Source organism: Carassius auratus, unplaced genomic scaffold (assembly GCF_003368295.1).
Source record: "Carassius auratus strain Wakin unplaced genomic scaffold, ASM336829v1 scaf_tig00031891, whole genome shotgun sequence".
Taxonomy (NCBI): domain Eukaryota; kingdom Metazoa; phylum Chordata; class Actinopteri; order Cypriniformes; family Cyprinidae; genus Carassius; species Carassius auratus.
Genome location: NW_020525955.1, coordinates 241,976 through 263,468, shown reverse-complemented (window position 1 = coordinate 263,468; position 21,493 = coordinate 241,976). Strand labels below are relative to the sequence as shown.

The 21,493-nt window shown below is 34.4% G+C and overlaps 1 protein-coding gene and 1 long non-coding RNA gene across 2 annotated transcripts in view; one reads left to right on the top strand and one right to left on the bottom strand.

Annotated features, from left to right (window-relative positions):
- Nucleotides 1-2,760: 2,760 nt before the first annotated feature.
- LOC113080628 (uncharacterized) overlaps nucleotides 2,761-21,493 on the bottom strand; it is a 37,906-nt gene continuing 19,173 nt past the window's right edge. The window contains exons 3-4 of the mRNA XM_026252790.1: nucleotides 3,391-3,702; nucleotides 2,761-2,831 (exon numbers count right to left, since the gene is read on the bottom strand). Of these exons, the coding sequence (XP_026108575.1) occupies nucleotides 2,761-2,831; nucleotides 3,391-3,702 (383 nt within the window). The remainder of the gene's footprint in view (nucleotides 2,832-3,390; nucleotides 3,703-21,493) is intronic.
- Nucleotides 7,760-10,473, top strand: LOC113080624 (uncharacterized). The gene is made up of 3 exons (XR_003281916.1): nucleotides 7,760-7,799; nucleotides 9,317-9,402; nucleotides 10,427-10,473. It is a non-coding gene; the product is annotated as an uncharacterized LOC113080624 (long non-coding RNA).

Sequence of the window (21,493 nt, the reverse complement as noted above, 5' to 3'; positions counted from 1 at the left end):
TTTAAGCCCTGAAGCCCAGCGCTACATTTTTTGTTTTGTTTTTTTCTACAAAGAGATTCATCGCGGTCATGGGAGAGGGCTACGGCTTAATCAAGACCTCTGTGTGGAGGTGCGTCCACACTGTCACCAACGCCCTTCTGCGCCATGCCGGGGATTACATCCTGGTGGATGGCACACTCATCCCTATCGCCAATCCATCAGTGATTGATCAGGCGTAGGCTACTCCTCGCGAAAGGGATACGCGGCCATAAACGTGCAGTGGAGCACAGGGGTGTGATCTCCGACCTGGTGGCAATGTCCAGCAAAACTTCAACTTCCTCTGACGAGAGGCTAGGTGCCCTTTTTACGTTGCTTCCCCATCATATTCTGTATCTAACTCTCTCTCTCTCTCTCTGTTCATTGTAGATAGGTTGCTTTTTATTTAAAACATAAACCAATTGCAATCAATACCGCATTAAACAGAAGTAACTGCAGCTGCTTGCCAATCAATTCAGATTGTAAAGTACCTTACCATTAATAAAAAAGTGTATTATATAATTTTTTAAAGTCGTTAAACCCATGTCAAGAAGCGGCACAAGTGGCACAACAGGATAAGGAGGGTGGATGATCGTCTAACCGTCACAACATATCGTGTGAACATATTACTGACCATTTGATAATTACATTTATAGTCTATATTCTACTGATAACTTAAAATATGTTAAAATAAATGTTACTATAATAATTTGAGGAATGTTTAATTTGCATAGAACGTGTTGTCTTTCTTAACGCTGTATTGCACTTTCGCGTGAAGTGGAAAATCGATTCCTGAGCAATTGATGCCAATTAAATTCAGCACCCTCACTTTGGACAGCGCTCTTGTTACGTCGGACGTAAGAGGCAGCGTGTTAAGAAGCTTCCTAAGGGACACTTCGGGGGAACACACTTAGGAACATAAACAACTTTGGTAAGATATATCTTTTGAGATCTTCTTAGCGCGCTAAGAGTGAGCGTTATCGAGAAACCGGGCCCTGGTTGATTGACCTGCATCGTTTTCTGTTGCTTGTTCTGAATACTGCGTGTGGACAGAGGCGTAGTTTAGAGAGACAAATCATACCAGCGCACTCAAGATCAAAATTCATGAACAGAACTGAGAGACAGATGGAAAAGAAAATCCTCACATGAAACTCAAGCTTTTGGCAGTAAGACTATCTAAACAGCACCTCATGAAATATCAATACAAAATTTCAGGCGAGATTAAATTTTCTGATACTTTTTGAGATTCCATAATTATCCAAAGCATAAGACTATGAGGTATGCGATTGCTAACCAAATAACTGTAACAATCTGAAATCACATTGTTTCACACATCAAATATGTCGAGGCAGTGAGATGTCAAGAGCACAATAATGTAACCAGTACTGGCATCTATAGTATGTGAAGTGCACTTGTGTCTTACAGTACGAGGCCTTGTGCAGTCAAATACATTTCCTTGTCATAATGGCCGTCTTGGCAAGGTTTTCATGTAATCAGTCAGGGAAAGACGATGTAAACAGATGGAACAAAACAACTGACACTTTAAGTTATGATGCAAATCACCAAAAACATAATTTGTTCACTGCTCTTGGTCACTATTGCGGTTTAAATAAACCTCTAAATACTGAAATCCTCAAGCACTCACTGTTCTTCTGCTGCTAATGTGCTGCTTCGTTTCTTTATTGCTGGTTTCCTGCTTAACTGTTTTTTTGGAGGCAATGTTTATGTAACTGGAAATATATGTGGACTACCGTTTGAGTGAGTTTGATTCAATTTTCTCATTTACCATCGTCTCTTCAGTTGACCTTTTAAGAAAAATAAAATAATAATAACACTACGGTGGTATTTCAGTGGCAGTCTCAGTCTTTTCACAGGACGCTCCATTAGCAGCAGCCTCAGTCTTTCTAACGGATGAGTTTTTTATAGGATTCTCCTGTAAGAAAACACAGAAGGCAAGAGAAATTAACAGGATTGATGATTACACAAACACAAAAATAAAAATATTAGAATTGTGTTTTTAAGTAATTAATGTATATTTGTATATTACCTGAGCTTGATTTGGCTCCGCCCCACTTCCTGTTTGAACAATAATAGCAAACTCAGATACACAGAAAGACGACATACAATGAAAATACATATTTTCACATCTTGCACACACAATGGCTCTATTATTTAATCTTGTTTAATCAGCTGTGTGTAATACTTACCTTTCTTTCACTTAAGATACATTACACCAGCAGCAGCAGCCACGAGCAGAATAACTACAGCAGCACATATTCCTGCTACAACAGACAGAGACAGACCTGAACCTGTAATGATAAAGAGAGACAGTCGTATCAGTTTAACTTGATGTTTCTGTCTGATATTTACACCTTTCTGCTTTGTTCATCAGTTGTGTGAGGCAGATTTAATTGACAAATGGTGGTTTCTGAGTTACAGGAACTAAAACAACACAATCAACAAAATCAACAGGAAATATCAATGATTACAGGAAACTTTTTGCATTGTGTATTTTGCAGGTTAATAACATTTATTGAAATCTTACTGTAAACAGTCCTCAATGAAAGGCAGTTGATTTAATTTGCACTGAATGACACTCACCAGTGACAGTAAGACTGAAACTCCTGCTCCTCCTAATACTGAAGCTGCTGTTCCTGCTGATGATGATGATGATCTGTAGTTTATATTCTCCAGAGTCTGTGGTTCTGGTGTTCATGATGGTCAAAGATCCAGTCTGATTAACCTTCAGTCTGTCTCTGAATCTCTCATCAGAGTCCTCACACTGAACATCTGTGCAGGTCTTACTGGGTTCTTCACTGATTTCAGCGATGAGGACGTCATTAAAAAGCCACATGATCAAAACATTTGTGTTGTTCATGACTCCAGGATCTAAAGTGACAGATTTTCCCTCCTTCACTGTCTTTATTTCTTCTCGATCAACGGCAGGAGCATCTGAAACACAAACCAACAGATGATGGAGGAACATTTTGCTGAGAACAACAAACTACACAGTGCAGTAATAATTATTAAAAATAATTACACACAGAAGATCACTTTATAAGATTAAAAGAGTTTTATTTAACTGAAGAAATGAACCGCCTTTTTCAGTTTCGGTCATATATTGTGCTGTAAACACCAATAACAGTTTTAAGTTGCCAGTGTTGACAAGTGACCACTGATAATCCATGGCTAGTTGCACATCAAGTGGTTATTTTCCTCTACATTGTACATTAAAACTGTGCAATACACACCTAACTGTTGATATCCCTCACATAATTCATTCACAGTTTTTTCAAGCTGTTAAGTGTCACTGCTATAATAAACACAATTGATTTTAAACGTATGTAGCCTGCTTTTAAATGTGAAATGACTCACCATGAACAGAAACACTGAAGGTCTTTACACCATTGCGGCTGATGATATCTAGTGTATAATCTCCAGAGTCTGTGTTTGTGATGTTTGTGATGGTCAGAGATCCAGTCCGATGATCCAGCTTCAGTCTGTCTCTAAATCTCTCAGGACACACAGCATCTGCACAGATCTTACTCTGATCTCCACTGATCTGAGCGATACGATCAGTATTAAAAAACCACTTTATTCTGTCTTGATTTGTTTTGATGCCAGTGTGTAGCGTGACTGAATCTCCCTCCATCACTGACACTTTCTCTGAATCAACACCAGATAAACCTGAAGAAGAAACGAGCAAATAATTATAAATCATGTCTGGGACAAAATTATACAACAGGAAAGTGCTGTGAAAATGTTTATCTACAGATCATAAAGATTGAGAGAAATATGTCTGGATTTATAATGTAACGCATGCAAACAAACAGCAGAAGAACATCATTGAATCACATCCACTCTTCAGATAAACAGACTTGACTTGCAGATGTTCATAGACCACTGATGATATTCATTTAAAGAGATTGAAAAAGAACAATGTTTTTATAACTCTATTACGACTCAATACCATTTCATTTATTAATTCAAAATAAGACAAAATACATTCTGTCAGTCCAAGTATTAAATATATCAGCATCTTTAATTTTGCAGGCATTTTGCAGACCTCACCCATTCATATCAATAATAAAGACTATTTCTGAGATATACTGAATTAGATTTTAATGTTTTTTCAGATATATTTATGTATTGCTATCAATCTGTGTGAAAGAACATTCAGGTCTAATTTAGAGAGCCACGACCGAGGTTGTTTTTATGTCTGTCAAACCCTGTCACACCTACGTTTGGGACTATTTTTCCCAAATCAAAATGTGTAATAAAGTTTAATAAAAGATTACTCGAAACTGTACAGTATACTTAGCCATCAAAACTAAATATTATTACTCTTCTTATTTCTCTAATGTTAATCTTAAATATGAACCCATTCAATCCCACCGTAAAGAAGGTTTTCATTTATAAAGCACTTAAAAATCATTCTAACTGATGTTTTAATGCATTTCCTGCAAATATGCCTCTCAGCATCAGGCCTAGAAAGAAAGCAACTTTAGTAAATGTTTTTGAGGTGAGAATTAAAAGTCAACTGAACATCAAAAATCAAACCCATATCCCAGATCTGAGCAGGATTTGGGTATTGTTAAAAATCACTGAACTTACTAACATTAGAGCCAATTAATAAAATGTCAGTTTTAGAACAATTTAGTTTCAGAAAGTTGTGTTTCATCCATGCATTCATTTCCAGCAAACAGGCAGAAAGAGTTAAAGAGGAAGAAGTGAAATCAGACTGAGTGCTAAAATAAATCTGGACATTAACAATGATAGATCAGTTACTTATGACACATCATCTGGATATATTTTGTTTTCATGTCTGGAAAAAAAAACCGTGATTAAACGGGTTAAGGGAGATTTTTATTGGCGACGCCACTAGAAAAAGCTGTTTGTCTCCCAATCGAGAAATGGCGAATAAAAGAACTGATAATAACTGATAATAAAATAAATGATTTTTATAATTAAAAATCGCTTACCTTGCAAAAGCAAAACACAGGTGAGAAAAACACCAAACATGTCCCACCACGGTTTCGAAAAGAAGTCTGGACTGAGCGGAAAAAAAATGTACTTTTATCTTCCAAGTGGAAGTGAATTCCCAGCAAACACAGAACGTTGTGAGGACGTCGCCAGTTAGTCGTCATTTGGTCAGCGCGACATTACTTTATGGCAACGTTGTGAGGACGTCGTGGTAAAGTTCCATTTTTTTAAATCTTGGCTAACTTCCCAGAAACGTCGTGGGCATGTACTCAAAAGACGTCGCTAGTTAGTCCCATTGGGGACATTGTAGCGACGTGGTCAGCTGGTCTTCAGATAACTTTTAATATTATTGCACTAGATGTATTATTATTATTAAGATACCATTTGAACAGCATATTCTTTGGGAAATATAAAAAAAAAATTAATCAAGCATGTTAAAATAATTATATATATATATATATATATATATATATATATATATATATATATATATATATATATATATATATATATATATATATGCCATCAGTTTAAGAACAATAAAATAAACAATTTAGTTAGCAAATGGTGATAATGTTTGTTAATGAAAGAGAGTACGGGACAAATTAACATTTAAACCTTAAACTAGCAGAGCACGTCACTTTTTGAGTGAAGTGCGCGACGTGCGCGTGCCCGTCATTTTGTAACGGTCAACTTCCAGCGGACGGACACGGAGGAAAGGTAAGTCCTATAAATCTACTTTTATTTATAGATTTTAACTGATATAACGTTAAATGCCATCAAAGAGGAGTAGTGTTTTGTATTTTTGTAGGTTTTCTCTTTCAATTTAATAAATAAATGCTCTGTTTGGTTAATTAGCTCAAAAGCAGTCTCAGAGGTGGTCTAAGGTAACGTTAACTGTAAAAATCGAATATAACCTTACCTGTTTTAAATTATTTGAAATTTATCACTATAAACTATACAGTATTAACTTTCTAATTATTAAATTTTTAACCGTAGTAACGTTAATTAGTTTGTTTGAATACCTGCTGCTCGAGCTTGATGATGCTCATGCTAGCCATGCTGTGAACTTGAATATAAACCGATTTAACGTTAAATATAAAGTTTAACGTTAATTAGACCGAGGCTGCCGAAATCATGTTCAGTGTAACGTTATGTGGGATTAATAATTTCCCCTTTTCTCCCTCAAGTGGCAGGCTTGTAAATTCTGTCATCTGTTCATTATAGGTGTTGATGGTGTTTTTCACATGCATGCTTTTTAATGCTAGTTTAATTCTCAAATTGATCTGATACTTTCGTTTCACAAAAAGTAAACAAATTGTTCACTTTTTTAGGGCCTGACAAACACCAGTTGAGTCCATGATTCAGTGAGTTCCTTATAAGGAAATATATTTGTTACCACCTAGTAATTTAAATGTATTATTTATTGCTTTAAAATGAACACATATTTATCATCAGGGGAAGAGACAGTCTGGGCAGCAGCAACAAGACAACTATTACAAGTAGAGATGGGTTTCAAGAACTGGTACTAATTTGGTTCCTGACTTGTTCGGTACTGAAAACATTTACATAAGGTACAGGATCAATAGTGCTGCTATCAGTATTCTTGTAACATTGATTCATTACCCTTTAGACACAACCACATATCCTCCAAATCATCTCTGCGTGGATGGCAGCAAGGATCCAGGATCAAGAGATCATTCTTCATGGAGACTGTTCCACAGGAAGCAGTTTCTCCTGGGTGAAAAACTAAACCTGGTTGTTTCAGCATCACTCAGGCAAGACTAAATACTTTTAAATTGATTTCAGTTGGTTATGTGTTTCAGGTCACCCTGACCATTCTGCTGTCCTGGATGTAAGGCCGTGCTGGAACTACATTTCTCGTGGTTGAAAGATTTGTGCAGCGGTATCCAGACATATAACGCCCCATCACACGGGGCGTCAACGCCTCTCGTTTACTTTTAAATGAAGTGACGTCAAGCATGGTGAAATTAATTCTAGAAATTAATTCTAAATAGAAGTTGAAGACTTTTCAAGCGCCAATGCAACCGTCCTCCAGTCAGAACATCTTATGCAAATACCCTAGTGCAGACGCAAGCCAATCAAGTGCATGCAATACCAGAAAACTAATGTGATTGGCTGTCACTATGAGAAGAGACAGTAATTCTGATCCGATATCAGTGTCGTTTTTTGCAAAAAAAAATTTAAATCAATGTAGAATTTTCTATACTTCTGTGTAGGGATGTCAATTTTCAATCATTTCCATGATCGATCGTCGTTTAAATTAATGATCAAATAATCGATTAATCGTTAACCTTAATGCTGCAAAGTCTATTGCAGTAACACCCAGTCACTGGTATGACAGGATGTGCAAAAGTGTGTGTGTGTGTGTGTATATATATATATATATATATATATATATATATATATATATATATATATATATATATATATATATTATATATATATATATATATATATATATATATATATAAAAACTGTAAAATATATATTTTACAGTAAAGACCAAAAGTTTGGACACACCTTCTCATTCAAAGAGTTTTCTTTATTTTCATGACTATGAAAATTGTAGAGTCACACTGAAGGCATCAAGGGCTATTTGACCAAGAAGGAGAGTGATGGGGTGCTGCGCCAGATGACCTGGCCTCCACAGTCACCGGACCTGAACCCAATCCAGATGGTTTAGGGGTGAGCTGGACCGCAGACAGAAGGCAAAAGGGCCAACAAGTGCTAAGCATCTCTCGGGGAACTCCTTCAAGACTGTTGGAAGACCATTTCAGGTGACTACCTCTTGAAGCTCATCAAGAGAATGCCAAGAGTGTGCAAAGCAGTAATCAAAGCAAAAGGTGGCTACTTTGAAGAACCTACAATATTACATATTTTCAGTTGTTTCACACTATTTTGTTATGTATATAATTCCATATATAATTCCACATGTGTTAATTCATAGTTTTGATGCCTTCAGTGTGAATCTACAATTTTCATAGTCATGAAAATAAAGAAAACTCTTTAAATGAGAAGGTGTGTCCAAACCTTTGGTCTCAAACTGATATATATATATATATATATATATTAGACAGTTTCATCGGATGCACGCGCCTGGACCTAAGTTAACTTCCAGTCTGTGTTGTGTACATCGGTCTGGCTGCGGTGCCTTCTACAAACGTAGTTAAAGTTAAGGTGATGAGTAGACTGAAGGGCTCAGGTGGTTGTGCTGTGGGATGTGTTTCCCATACATTTATTTATTTTTGGAGACTCGCCACAATTTTAAAACTGATCGATTTTCAAAAAGGCTTCGTTGAATAAACATGAGTAACGTTACGTACTGCACGTTTAATAATTCCTAACATTTATATGTTTAAATATCAAAACGAGGCACAGGTGTTTTTATATCGCTGTATTTCTGAAGAAAGACTTGCATGTTATATGCCTGATAAAGCAGCGTGTGAGCGTACCAGCTCTGCTTTGTTTACAACTGGGGAAACCTCTATTTCTCGCGCTTTATGTCTATGCTTTAAAACATCTCCTGCTGGCAAAGGATGAATTTGCATTTTCATCAAGTCCGCCTGATCCACACAGCAAACATATTTTGTTTGTTATCAAAAAAAATCTACTCTAGAGGGACTTGGCTGTTGTTATTGATTCTATTTGGAAGTCTACCGGTTAGGTTAGGTCCACAAAAGCGCGCATGCGCAGTAACGTTTGTTTATGTTGTTGCCGTTGAAACCGTCTATATATATATATATATATATATATATATATGTGTGTGTGTGTGTGTAAAATACATTTCTTTTGAAATGTATAGCACAGTAATGAAGGAAGCAACATGTGGTAGATGGGACAGAACAAGAATCTTTCATTGTGCTAATGTATTATAATACAAAAGGGAATGGCTCCTATACAGCGTGCATCGCGTAAACACAACCAGTGCGCAGAATGATGCACTTGAAGCAACACAGAGTCACAGCGTGTAGCATTACTCACAGAAATGTTCAAAACACCAAAGGAAGAGATATTGTTGTGTATTATATGTGTGCAATATTTTGAGCCTTTTCTTTTAACAGTTTTAAATCTCAGTAATTGTGCGCTCTTGAAGAGAGTTTCATTGTTTTGACTGTAGTAACTAGGGCTGGGATGATATGCTAATCTGCCAATTCAATACTATCCCTATACTTGTGTGCCTATTCAATATATATTTATAATTATATACATAATTTAGCATTGTGATTATAGTTATATAACTATTGCAATTCGTGACTTATCCAAATTGTCTATAAAATGATGTTTGTTTCTGTAGATTTGAGGGAAAGATTAAAAACAAGGAGGTCTGGGAACGACTGAAAGGAACTGACAGCAGTGCGGGAAGGAAGTAATCACCAGAATGTAAGTTCTTTGAGAATGTGTGCATTGTTTATTACAAGTTGAGTTTTCATTTAAATGTGGCAATGTACACAGCTGGTCAAAAGTTTTAAATATATTTTAAAAGTTTAATTTATTTCTATAATGCACAGCTATATTTTCAGCATTAATTACTCCAGTCTTCAGTGTCACATGATCTTCAGAAATCATTCTAATATGATGATTTACTGCTCAATACATTTTTCTGATTATTATCAGTGTTGAAAACAGTTGTGCTGCCCAAACTTTTTGTCTACACTAGTTACATTTATTTATTTATTATTTATTTTATTTATTTATTTTATTTGGGGTTTGGCTAATAGCAAGAATGCATAAAATTGAAAACCAGTGGTAGAGAAGACTTTTGTAATTTTACAAAAGATTACCTTTTTTTCAATGTTTTGAACTTTGTGTTTTATAAAATAATAATGAAGAAAAAATTCAACTTTACAGAAATGCTAAGTTTTCTTTCCCATCATTTCTAATATGGGGTGCGTTTCCCTAAAACCAACTTTGGTCACAAGTTCCTTCGTTACCAATAGAGTTCAGTAGAACTAACAATCGTAGTAAGCTAACTGCAGATGTGATTCACATCATGTACGTCATGAGCAGATGTACACTTTGATCATAGCGCCAATAATGTGATTAGGTGCATGTAAATGCACTGATTTGTGATAATCAGCAATGTTTCCCGATCAGCAAATCAGTATATGAAAAATATCATGTGACACTGAAGACTGGAGTAAAGTTACTGAAAAATTCAGCTTTGCCTCATAATTATTTCAATAAATATGTTTAAGTATATTCAAAAAAAGAGTATGAAAACTGTTATTTCTTTCTTTCTGTTTTTTTTTTTTTTACAATTACTTAAAAAAAAAAATTGATCAAATTAATCTAGCCTTGGTGAGTAGAAGAGACTTCTCTTGAAAACCATAAAGAAAAGATTCCAGATTTTTGACTGGTTGTGAACATACATGAGCAACATTAACAAGATGATCCTCCCTTTCAGCTCAGAGAAGGATGTTGACAGTGCAGGCCCAGGATGAAGAAGAGGAGGAAGAACACATTTAACAATTTTCTCATAAGCTTGCCATGTGTTATAATAAAAACAATGAACATGACTACAATAATATGCTAAATGTTATTAAAAGATTCCAGTTTGCAAGAAATCTGAGTGTGTGACTCTACACTAGAGGAACTCTTTTCTGAAGAAGATCAGGTGCTGAGAAGAAGCCTTGTTCTACAGCATAACACTGCATCACGCCTCCTGTCCTTCCCTCAGAAGAGCCTGTCTTCTGCAGTTGGGGTAAGAAACACACTCTTCCTCTTCTCTATCAGCTGTCCTGCACCTAACTCTGCCTCCTCAGCACTGTCTGAAAGAGTCATCTCCACAGTCAGTAATCACAGATCACAGAAGTCAGTATGCTCATTTTCTTAAAAACCTTTGTTTTTTCGGGTGGGACAAATAATACAGGAGAGATGCTAGAAATCTCTATATTGTTCATTTTTCATATCTTTACGCTTTATGAATGTTTTTCTTCTGAGAAGCTCAAAAATTATGGTTCTTTGGTAATTGCTTTATTGTTTAGGTTTATCCTCTGATAGTGAGCACAGAGCCCTGATCATGACATGCAAGAAAAAGAAAGAAATCATGTCCATGATTTACTAATTTGTTCCCTCGATGTACTAAAACATGCATAATTACTTTTACATTTCATTGATTTGCTAAATCGTATGCACAATTTACTAATTCGTTCTCTTGATGTATAAATAGTGTACACGTTTTAGCAAATCGAGGCAATGAAATAGAAAATCGTGCGCATGAATTAGCCTACATTTTTTCCTGCATGTCGTGTAATTAAAGCACATCACCAACAGACATTTATACCAGGAGCCTCATATACGACGCTCACAGTTTTACTTTGTGCAGTTTCTCTGTGCAGTATCTGCTGAATTGTTTCATATCTATTTATCATGTATTTTTTGTTGCACTAAATTGTTGTATCAAGTTTACTGATAATTATTTATAATTTTCACTAATAACGTCATTAACCATCTCCCCATCTTTAAGACAAAAATTTTCTATTGTTTATATTGTGTATTCTATGAATTGATGTGTTTAGTTTTCTGTGCTCATAACTTAGTAACATTTTGCATGGTTAAAGAACAGGTGCAATGTTCAAAATGTTTTGGCTTCGTATTTGTACAAAGTAGTGCTGAATAAATATTGATTTGTGAATGAATGCAGTGTGTTTTTGTCTATTTTATATTAGAATGTAATGTTTTTGTATTTGTTTGCATTGCATGTATGTAATTAATGTATTAACTATGAATCCCCTGTAATTAGATTACAATTAGATTTCATAAGGTTTATTTTTTACACCAGAGATGGATTGAGTTTATTAGTTCTTTATGTATTTCAAGGTAATGGTGAGGTGAAAATATGAATTACCAATATGATCCTGTAATGTCACGTCCTCATAACGTGCCAGTTTGGTCGTCAGGACATACTCATCACGTTCCAGCGATGTTCCACTATAACGTCGCCACGACGGATATGGGAATCACAAAGTTACGTCACTGGAACGTTATGTGGTACGTCGCTGAGACCAATATGGTATTTTATAGGAACGTCCTCATAACGTGACAGTTTGGTCGTTGGGACGTACTCATCACGTTCCAGCGACGTTCCACTATAACGTCGCCACGACGGATATGGGAATCACAAAGTTACGTCACTGGAACGTTATATGGTACGTCGCTGCGACCAATATGGTACTTTATAGTAACTTTCTCATAACGTGCCAGTTTGGTCGTTGAGACGTACTCATCACGTTCCAGCGACGTTCCACTATAACGTCGCCACGACGGATATGGGAATCACAAAGTTACGTCGCTGGAACGTTATTTGGGATGTCGCTGCAACGAATATGGTCTGGTCCAGTTACGTCGTCACGACGTAACTGTGTTAGCTGGGTTCCCATTTGCAGAAACCGTGGAAAACATCAATAGAAAACAGCTTGTGTCATTTTTGCTAGCGATGTGATGTTCGACGCCTAGCCATCGACAAAAAAACAAAACAAAAGGAAACTTGCGCCGTTTTTGCTTCGCCTTCGCCTTGCCTAACTGAAAAGTGGCTGCGTCCGAAATGGCATACTTCCCTGTTATAGTATGTAAAGAGCAGTAGTCGTCACGTGTTAACTGGGTAAAGGGGTGCGTTCGACTTGAAGCAGTATGGCAAGCCAAATTAACTTTTATTCATTCGCAGGATATGTATTCTTGATATCAACAATTCAATTTTTACTAGTAACAATGTTAATTCTTGATATCAACAATTACATTTCCACTAGTAACAATTAGAATTTTTGATATCAACAATTACATTTCCACTAGTAACAATGTTAATTTTTGATATCAGGAATTAGATTTCTACTAGTAACAATTGCTATTTTTGATATCAACAATTCAATTTCCACTAGTAACAATGTTAATTCTTGATATCAGGAATTGTATTTTCACTAGTTAAATGTCACCATAGGCTTCCATTCAAATTTAATTGTTGATATCAAGAATTGCTTTCTTACTAGTTGAAATTCCGATTTCACATATCAGAAATAAAATTCTTACTAGTAAAGACCTTTATTTTTGATATCAGTAATCACATGGTTACTAGTAAAGATGTCTATTCTTGATATCAACAATTTAATTCTTGATATCAACAATTTAATTCTTGATATCAACAATTTAATTGTCACTAGTGACAATGTTCATTTCTGATATCATGAATGTAATTGTTACTAGTAAGAATGCCATTTTAGATATCAGAAATTACCCTCCCAATTGTTGATATCAGAAATACATTTTCAGATATCAGAAATGAACAGTGTCACTAGTAACAATTACATTTTTGATATCAAGAATGAACATTTCCACTAGTAACAACTAAATTGTTGATATCAAGAATTCACATTTTTACTAGTAAAAATGTCATTGTTGATATCAAAAATTATATTTCTACTAGTAAGAAATACAAAGCTGATATGTGATTTTAGAATTGTAACTAGTAACAAATGCATTTTGATATCTGTAATAGTTTTGGCGCCGTTTTAACATTTAAACATGTGAATTGTTGATATCAACAATTTAATTCTTGATAACAACAATTTAATTGTTGATATCAATAACTGAATTCTTGATATCAACAATTACATTTCCACTAGTAATGACACGTATTCTTGATATCAACAATGACGTCATCACTCGCAGAAATAAGTTTATCATATCAACAATGAAATTACAACTAGTAATACACTTAATTCTTGATATCAGTAACTTAATTCTTACATGTTAAAATTGCATTTTCACTAGTAAAAATTGTAATTTAAGATATCATTAATTCCTTTTTGGATATGTGCATATCAATGAACCCCTTTTTGGATATGTGCATAATTTAATGACGAGTCCAACCCTTTATGAATGTTTATTGCTGATAGACGACAAGGTAAAGAGTCCAAAAGAGAATGGGCACATTCGATTGCCCTCTCATGAAAATAAAACGCTCCTGTAGGCTATTTTTAATAATTATTTTGTTTTTATTTTTGCACAGGCTATTTAACTCCGCCTACCAACGCGTGGTAGTGTTAAACAATAATATACAGAGACACCAGTTTTCTCATGTGTTCTGTGGTGCAGGTGGTAAATCATGAAATAGTTGGTTTTTTGACGTGACGGACCCGGTTTGATTCCGCCTTCTGCCGATCTCTTTCTTCACCCTTTTCACGTCCCCTATCACATCGAAAGGCATATATTTTCAATAAAACTCAACGAAATTATCGAAAAGTGGAAAATAACGTGGATATTTTGTAATTCTAGGGCTAGTTGTAGGGGCGGTGTCCATTTAATCATTTGTAAATAAAAATTATAATTTACACTCAATATGTTATTATTGTAGCCTATACTGTTTTATAATGTAGCCTACTACAATAATGAGGTGCACATATTGATCACTACTTGCACTATGTAGCACAAACAGCATCAAACTACTATTACTGTAAGAAAATACTCATATTATTAAATAGGGTAAATAAAATCTATTGCTTATAAAATATGCTATTTTCACTAAGTGTAAATATAATTCATTGTATTCAAATAGCCCCTGCCAAAATCAAATTCTAAACTATCAGCCAATTTCAAGTGGAAGATGAAGGCTGTGATATTAGGTTTAGATGGATTACCACTAGAGGGAGCCAGATTATTAGGATTTATTTATTGAAAATAAATGCAATAAATGTGCATAACCGTAGTGTAGCAACAGTAGTTTAACATTATTAGTGTTGTAGAAATGTTTAATGCTTGTAGATCATTTACTCCAATAAAACAAACTTGATTAAATATACAGTATCTCACAGAAGTGAGTACACCCCTCACATTTTTGTAAATATTTTATTGTACGTTTTCATGTGACAACACTGAAGAAATGACAATTTGCTACAATGTAAAGTAGTGAGTGTACAGCTTGTATAACAGTGTAAATTTATTTATCATTCATGTAGCCAACGATATTCCAAATAATAATAATAATAAAGTCCAGTAAAATGTTTGTATGATGCATTATTACCTGTTATATTTTTCCTTTTGGTTGTATTTTTTTTTATCTGATGTAGACTATTAGAAGAAAGTGTAATAAAACCAAAAAGAAAACCCTGAACAAAGGACATGGAGTTATTTTTAAAACTAAATTAATGCCTTGTTCATTTTTCCTTTTAATTATCCGAAGGACTTGGTGGCCAAAAAAAGAAACAGCATCGATTTACAAAAATGAATAATAAAGGAGGAGCCGTTTCTGCACGTGGTAGTTCTTCTGCCATCTTTGGCCAATGCTGACGCTAGAACGAGGGGTGTCGGAAAATCTCATTAATATTCACGATCTCCTTTATTTTTGATATCAGTAATCACGTGGTTACTAGGACAGACGTCGATTCTTGATATCAACAATTTAATTCTTGATATCAACAATTTAATTGTCACTAGTAACAATGTTAATTCTTGATATCAACAATTAGATTTTCACTAGTTAAAATGTTGATTCTTGATATCAGGAATTAGATTTCTACTAGTAACAATTGCTATTTTTGATATCAACAATTCAATTTCCACTAGTAAAAATGTTAATTCTTGATATCAATAATTCAATTTCCACTAGTAACAATGTAAATTTTTGATATCAGGAATTAGATTTCTACTAGTAACAATTGCTATTTTTGATATCAACAATTAAATTTCCACTAGTAACAATGTTAATTCTTGATATCAGGAATTGTATTTTCACTAGTTAAATGTCACCATAGGCTTCCATTCAAATTTAATTGTTGATATCAAGAATTGCTTTCTTACTAGTTGAAATTCCGACTTCACATATCAAAAATACAATTCTTACTAGTAAAGACCTTTATTTTTGATATCAGTAATCACATGGTTACTAGTACCGACGTCGATTCATGATATCAACAATTTAATTGTTGATATCAACAATTGAATTCTTGATATCAACAATTACATTTCCACTAGTAACGACACGAATTCTTGATATCACAAATGACGTCATCAGAAATGCAAAAATGCGTTTATCATATCAAAAATGAAATTACAACTAGTAATACACATAATTCTTGATATCTTTAACTTAATTGTTACATGTTAAAATTAAATTTTCACTAGTAAAAATTGTTATTTTAGTTATCATGAATTCCTTTTTGGATATGTGCATAGCAATGAACTCCTTTTTGGATATGTGCATAATTTAATGACGAGTGCAACCTTTTATGAATGTTTATGGCGGATAAACTTCAAGATTCAGAGCACAAAAGAGAATGGGCACATTCGATTGCCCTCTCATGAAAATAAAACGCTCCTGTAGGCTATTTTTAATAATTATTTTGTTTTTATTTCGAAAGGGACTATTTAACTCCGCCTACAGACGTAGGGTAGTGTTTGTCAAGGATGCCAAAAGACATGAACATACTATAGTTTTCTGTGGCGCAGATGGTTAAGCGCCAAGTAAATACGTTTTGACCCGACGGACCCGGGTTCGATTCCGCCTTTTGCCGAGCCCTTTCTTTATCCTTTTCACGTCCCGTATCTCATCGGAAAGGCATGTATTTTCAATAAAACTCAACGAAATTATCGAAAAGTGAAAAATAACATGAATATTGTGTAAGGTTAGGGCTAGTTGTAGGAGCTCCGGAAAATTACCGTTTGCATGGCATTTAATTTCAAATTAAATAGCACTAGTGTGCAATGCATACATTAGAAATACATCGATTAAAATTTGCAACCAGACTTATGACGTTATATTACTTAACATTTATTTAAGACACTTTTTCGATTATATATCGAAAGCAATTTAGAGAGAAATGGCTATGTGGAATATGTGGAATCTGTGTACTAGGAATATGTTTCTACATTCCAGTTCACCCAGTAGCCTATTGCAGGCGGTGTTATGCTAAATAGAGTGTGATGCTGATGTGCATGTTTCTAATCTTTTTCCGCTTTTATTTATACAGTTGTGTTTGTATTTATTATCGTTTTCAGCTGTTTGTCATGTATGAATTATTCAGAATGATTCTTTTAATAAAACATGTTTTTTTTTTTTTCTCACCGTCATTGTGAATTGTACCTTGTTTAATCGGTTCTGTGCATTACTATAACTTTACGGTATTACTGGAACACCTGTATAGATTGTGGATGTAATAAAAATAAGAACTGTGCTTTTTGTATCTAGAGTCTTACATTACAGATTGTAGGGATTGTTGGACTGGCTGGCTATGAGTACACCTCACACGTTTGGTATATTTATTATACCTTTTCATATGACAGTACTGAAGAAATGACGCTTTGCTACAATGTTAAGTAGTGAGTATACAGCTTGTATAACAGCGTACATATATATACCATTCCTCTTGTCCACCGATGCTTCAAGAACCGGATAACATGTTATATAAAAAATTATTCCTTTTAGGACACGACTCATTCATGTAGCCAACGATATTCAAAAAAAAAAAAAAAAAAAGTCCAGTAAACCGTTTGTATGATGCATTGTTATCTGTTATATTTTTTCCTTTAGATGTATTTTTTATTTGATGTATTAGAAGAATGTGTAATAAAAACAAAAACAAACACCTGAAAAAGCGACATGAAGTTATTTTAAAAACTAAATTAATGCCTTGTTCACTTTTCCTTTAATTATCCGAAGGACTTGGTGGCCAATAAAAGGAAACAGCATAAATGTATTTTTTTTTTATTTATTTTTTTTTATTTTTTTTACAATTAACAACATTTTTTACAAATGAATCCAGCCATAATATAATTTTTCAAGTTTCACTGACAAAAATAAATAAAGGAGGAGCCGTTTCTGCACGTGGACATTCTTCTGCCATCTTTGGCAAATGCTGAAAAAGGAGGAGTGTCGAAAATCTCATTAATATTCATGATCTCATTACCATAGCTATTCTTACATGTAAAAATGGCATTTCTACATATCTGTAAAAGTATTTTTACTAGTTAAAATGTTATTTAAGATATCAGTAATTCTATTTTCACTAGTTGCAAGGACAATTTCAGATATCAACTGCCTTTGTTGATATCAATAATTACTTTGTTACTAGTAACAATGTGAATTCTTGATATCAACAATTTAGTTGTTACTAGTTGAAATGTTAATTCTTGATATCAGTAAATGTATTTCAACATGTTACAATTGTTATTTTTGATATCTGAAAAATAATTTCTGATATCAATATAATTTCTGATATCTAAAATGATTTTCTTACTAGTAACAATCACATTCATGATATCAGAAATGAACATTGTCAATAGTGACAATTAAATTGTTGATATCAAGAATTAAATTGTTGATATCAACAATTCAATTGTTGATATCAAGAATAGATGTCTGTACTAGTAACCATATGATTACTGATATCAAAATAAAGGTCTTTACTAGTAAGAATTGTATTTCTGATATGTGAAGTCGGAATTTCAACTAGTAAGAAAGCAATTCTTGATATCAACAATTAAATTTGAATGGAAGCCTATGGTGACATTTAACTAGTGAAAATACAATTACAGATATCAAGGATTAACATTGTTACTAGTGGAAATTGAATTGTTGATATCAAAAATAGCAATTGTTACTAGTAGAAATCTAATTCCTGATATCAAAAATTAAAATTGTTACTAGTGGAAATTGAATTGTTGATATCAAAAATAGCAATTGCTACTAGTAGAAATCTAATTCCTGATATCAAGAATTAACATTTTGACTAGTGAAAATTGAATTGTTGATATCAAGAATACATATCCTGCGAATGAATAAAAGTTAATTTGGCTTGCCTATTGGCATTCCCAGGTTAAAAATAATTGATATCAAGAATTAACATTGTTACTAGTTGAAATATAATTCCTGATATCAAGAATTAGCATTGTTACTAGTGGAAATGTAATTGTTGATATCAAGAATTAACATTGTTACTAGTGGAAATTGAATTGTTGATATCAAAAATTATAATTGTTACTAGTGGAAATTGAATTGTTGATATCAAGAATTAAAATTGTTACTAGTGAAAATTGAATTGTTGATATCAAGAATACATATCCTGCGAATGAATAAAAGTTAATTTGGCTTGCCATAGAAGCAGGGCTACAGACGGCGATCAGCGAGAGCTAGAGTTGTGACGTTCGCGAACGAACCGATTCTTTTGAACGGCTCATAAACATGAACGATGGGAGCCGAGTCGCGGCTGGAGGGGAGCCGTTCTTTCTGTCGTTCTTTTTTCCTATGCGTGTTTCACACAGATACACACAAATGAGCTCCTCCGTGAGACAGAACAGTCCTCCGCACCCAGCGCAGGCCAACCCTTGTGATGATATTAGTTATTAGTTGTGCACGCATCCTTCACGTGAGTACTCCAGTGGAAAAAAACCCTGCGTGCCTCTGTCATTGGGTAGGAGCAGAGCCAAAAGTTTACAGTAGTAATAGTATGTAGACATTTCCATTTTATTTATTCTAATTTTATCTACTTTAAATATTTTTGGTTTTCAATCAAAATGTTCTTGTGTGGAAGTGTTTGTAGTAAAAGCTGTTTTGCACAGAAATTCATTGCAGCCGGCTTTGTTTTTGATGTTTATTTGTGAGTAGGTATTGTATGAATAACATAAGTCAATCAACGTAGCTTCACACACACACACACACACACACAAACACACACATGTTTGTTTTTGTGAAAAGTGGGGACATCCCATAGGTGTAATGGTTTTTATACTGTAGAATCTGTATATTCTATCGCCATTCACCAACCCCACCCCTAACCCTAACCCTCACAGGAAACTTTGTGCATTTTTACTTTCTCAAAAAAACTCATTCTGTATGATTTATAAGCGTTTTGAAAAATGGGGACATGGGTTATGTCCTCATAAGTCACCCTCTCCTTGTAATACCTGTGTCATACCCATGTCATTATACAGAGTTGTGTCCTGATATGTCACAAAAACATGCCCACACACACACACACACACACACTTTGTACTAAAGGTAAATCCAAAATAGTGATGCCACTGTCTAAGCAGAGGGATTTGTGCAACCCTATGGAATATAGTCCACACATGACAAATGAGGTAATAATCAATATTTCAGAATAATTCAAACTCAGATATTGGTGTGTGATATCTGAGTTTTAATTATTTGACTACAAATCTCACCTCATCATTCCTCCCAGTGATTATTTCCAGGATAAACTGAGATGCCCCCAAGCTGGCTTCTTAAAATTGACTAAATATTTAAAAAGAGCCAAAAGAGCCATTCTTTTGAACGGCTCTTTGAAAGTAACGGATCGCGAAGATCCGGATCCCCTCAAAGAGCCATAAATCCCATCATGGCGGAGTTGAAAAAAAGACATGTCAAGACGGCGATCAGCGAGAGCATCCGCTTGCATTCAGGGCGGAGTTGAAAAAAAGACATGTCAAGCCGAACACTTTCAGCTCCCGTTAGCTAGTGAGAGTCGTATAGTGGTGTTTTGCATACTTTATCACAGATTAAGTAAATAACATTTTTATTCCTCACATACACAATTATATAGAGCATATAATGTGAGTCAGGTCCGCTCCATGGACTGTGCAATTATTAAAGAAAACAACACAGATGAAAATATACATAAATATAGCTATGAAATAATGAAATAAAACTAAACAATAAAAATATAAGAATAAAAATATTTAAAAAAATTATACTGTAGAATTAAATATAGAATGGAAAATAATGTGCATGAAAGTACACTCTTAAATATTAAGATACCCAGGGATGTACAAGAGGCAAATGTGCAAACAGGTAGACACTGTCAGTGTGTCAATGTGAGATAGTGAATGATGAATATCTTACTGATAAAGTGAATATTAAGTAGAGACATGAAGATGTTAAGAGGCTGTTTTTGAGTTTAGGAGCCTGATGGCCTGGGGGAAGAAACTCCTCCTAAGTCTTTCGGTTTTTGCCATCAGCCTACAGAAACACTTACCAGATGGCAGCAAAGTGAGAAGATGGTTACTGGGGTGGGTGGAGTCCTTTATGATTTTAACAGCTCTGGTTTTGCAGCGTTTGAGGTATATGTCCTGTAGAGAGGGGAGAGCAGACCCGGAGATGCGCTCAGCTAAACACACTACTCTCTGCAGGGCTTTTCAGTCTTGACTGGAGCTGTTCCCATACCACACTGAGATACACTGAGTTAATACACTATTGTCAATACACTATTAAAAGAAGTAATAATATTGTTCATGTATGTAAACATGTCTAAGTCGTAACTTATTAACTTAAATTCATTTATATATTTAAATAAGAAAATAAATATTAAATTGTTTAAATATCAAATATTAAACTTGAACTATGCTTCCACTATTCGAGCTTGCAGATTGGTTTAAGAATAAACCGCCAATTTATCTTATATATTTTTGCTGCTACAGTAAAACAGCAGTTGTGCCAAGCGGTGCCAGCCTGAGTTATTTTCTGTTTATTCAATAAAGTTCATTCAAT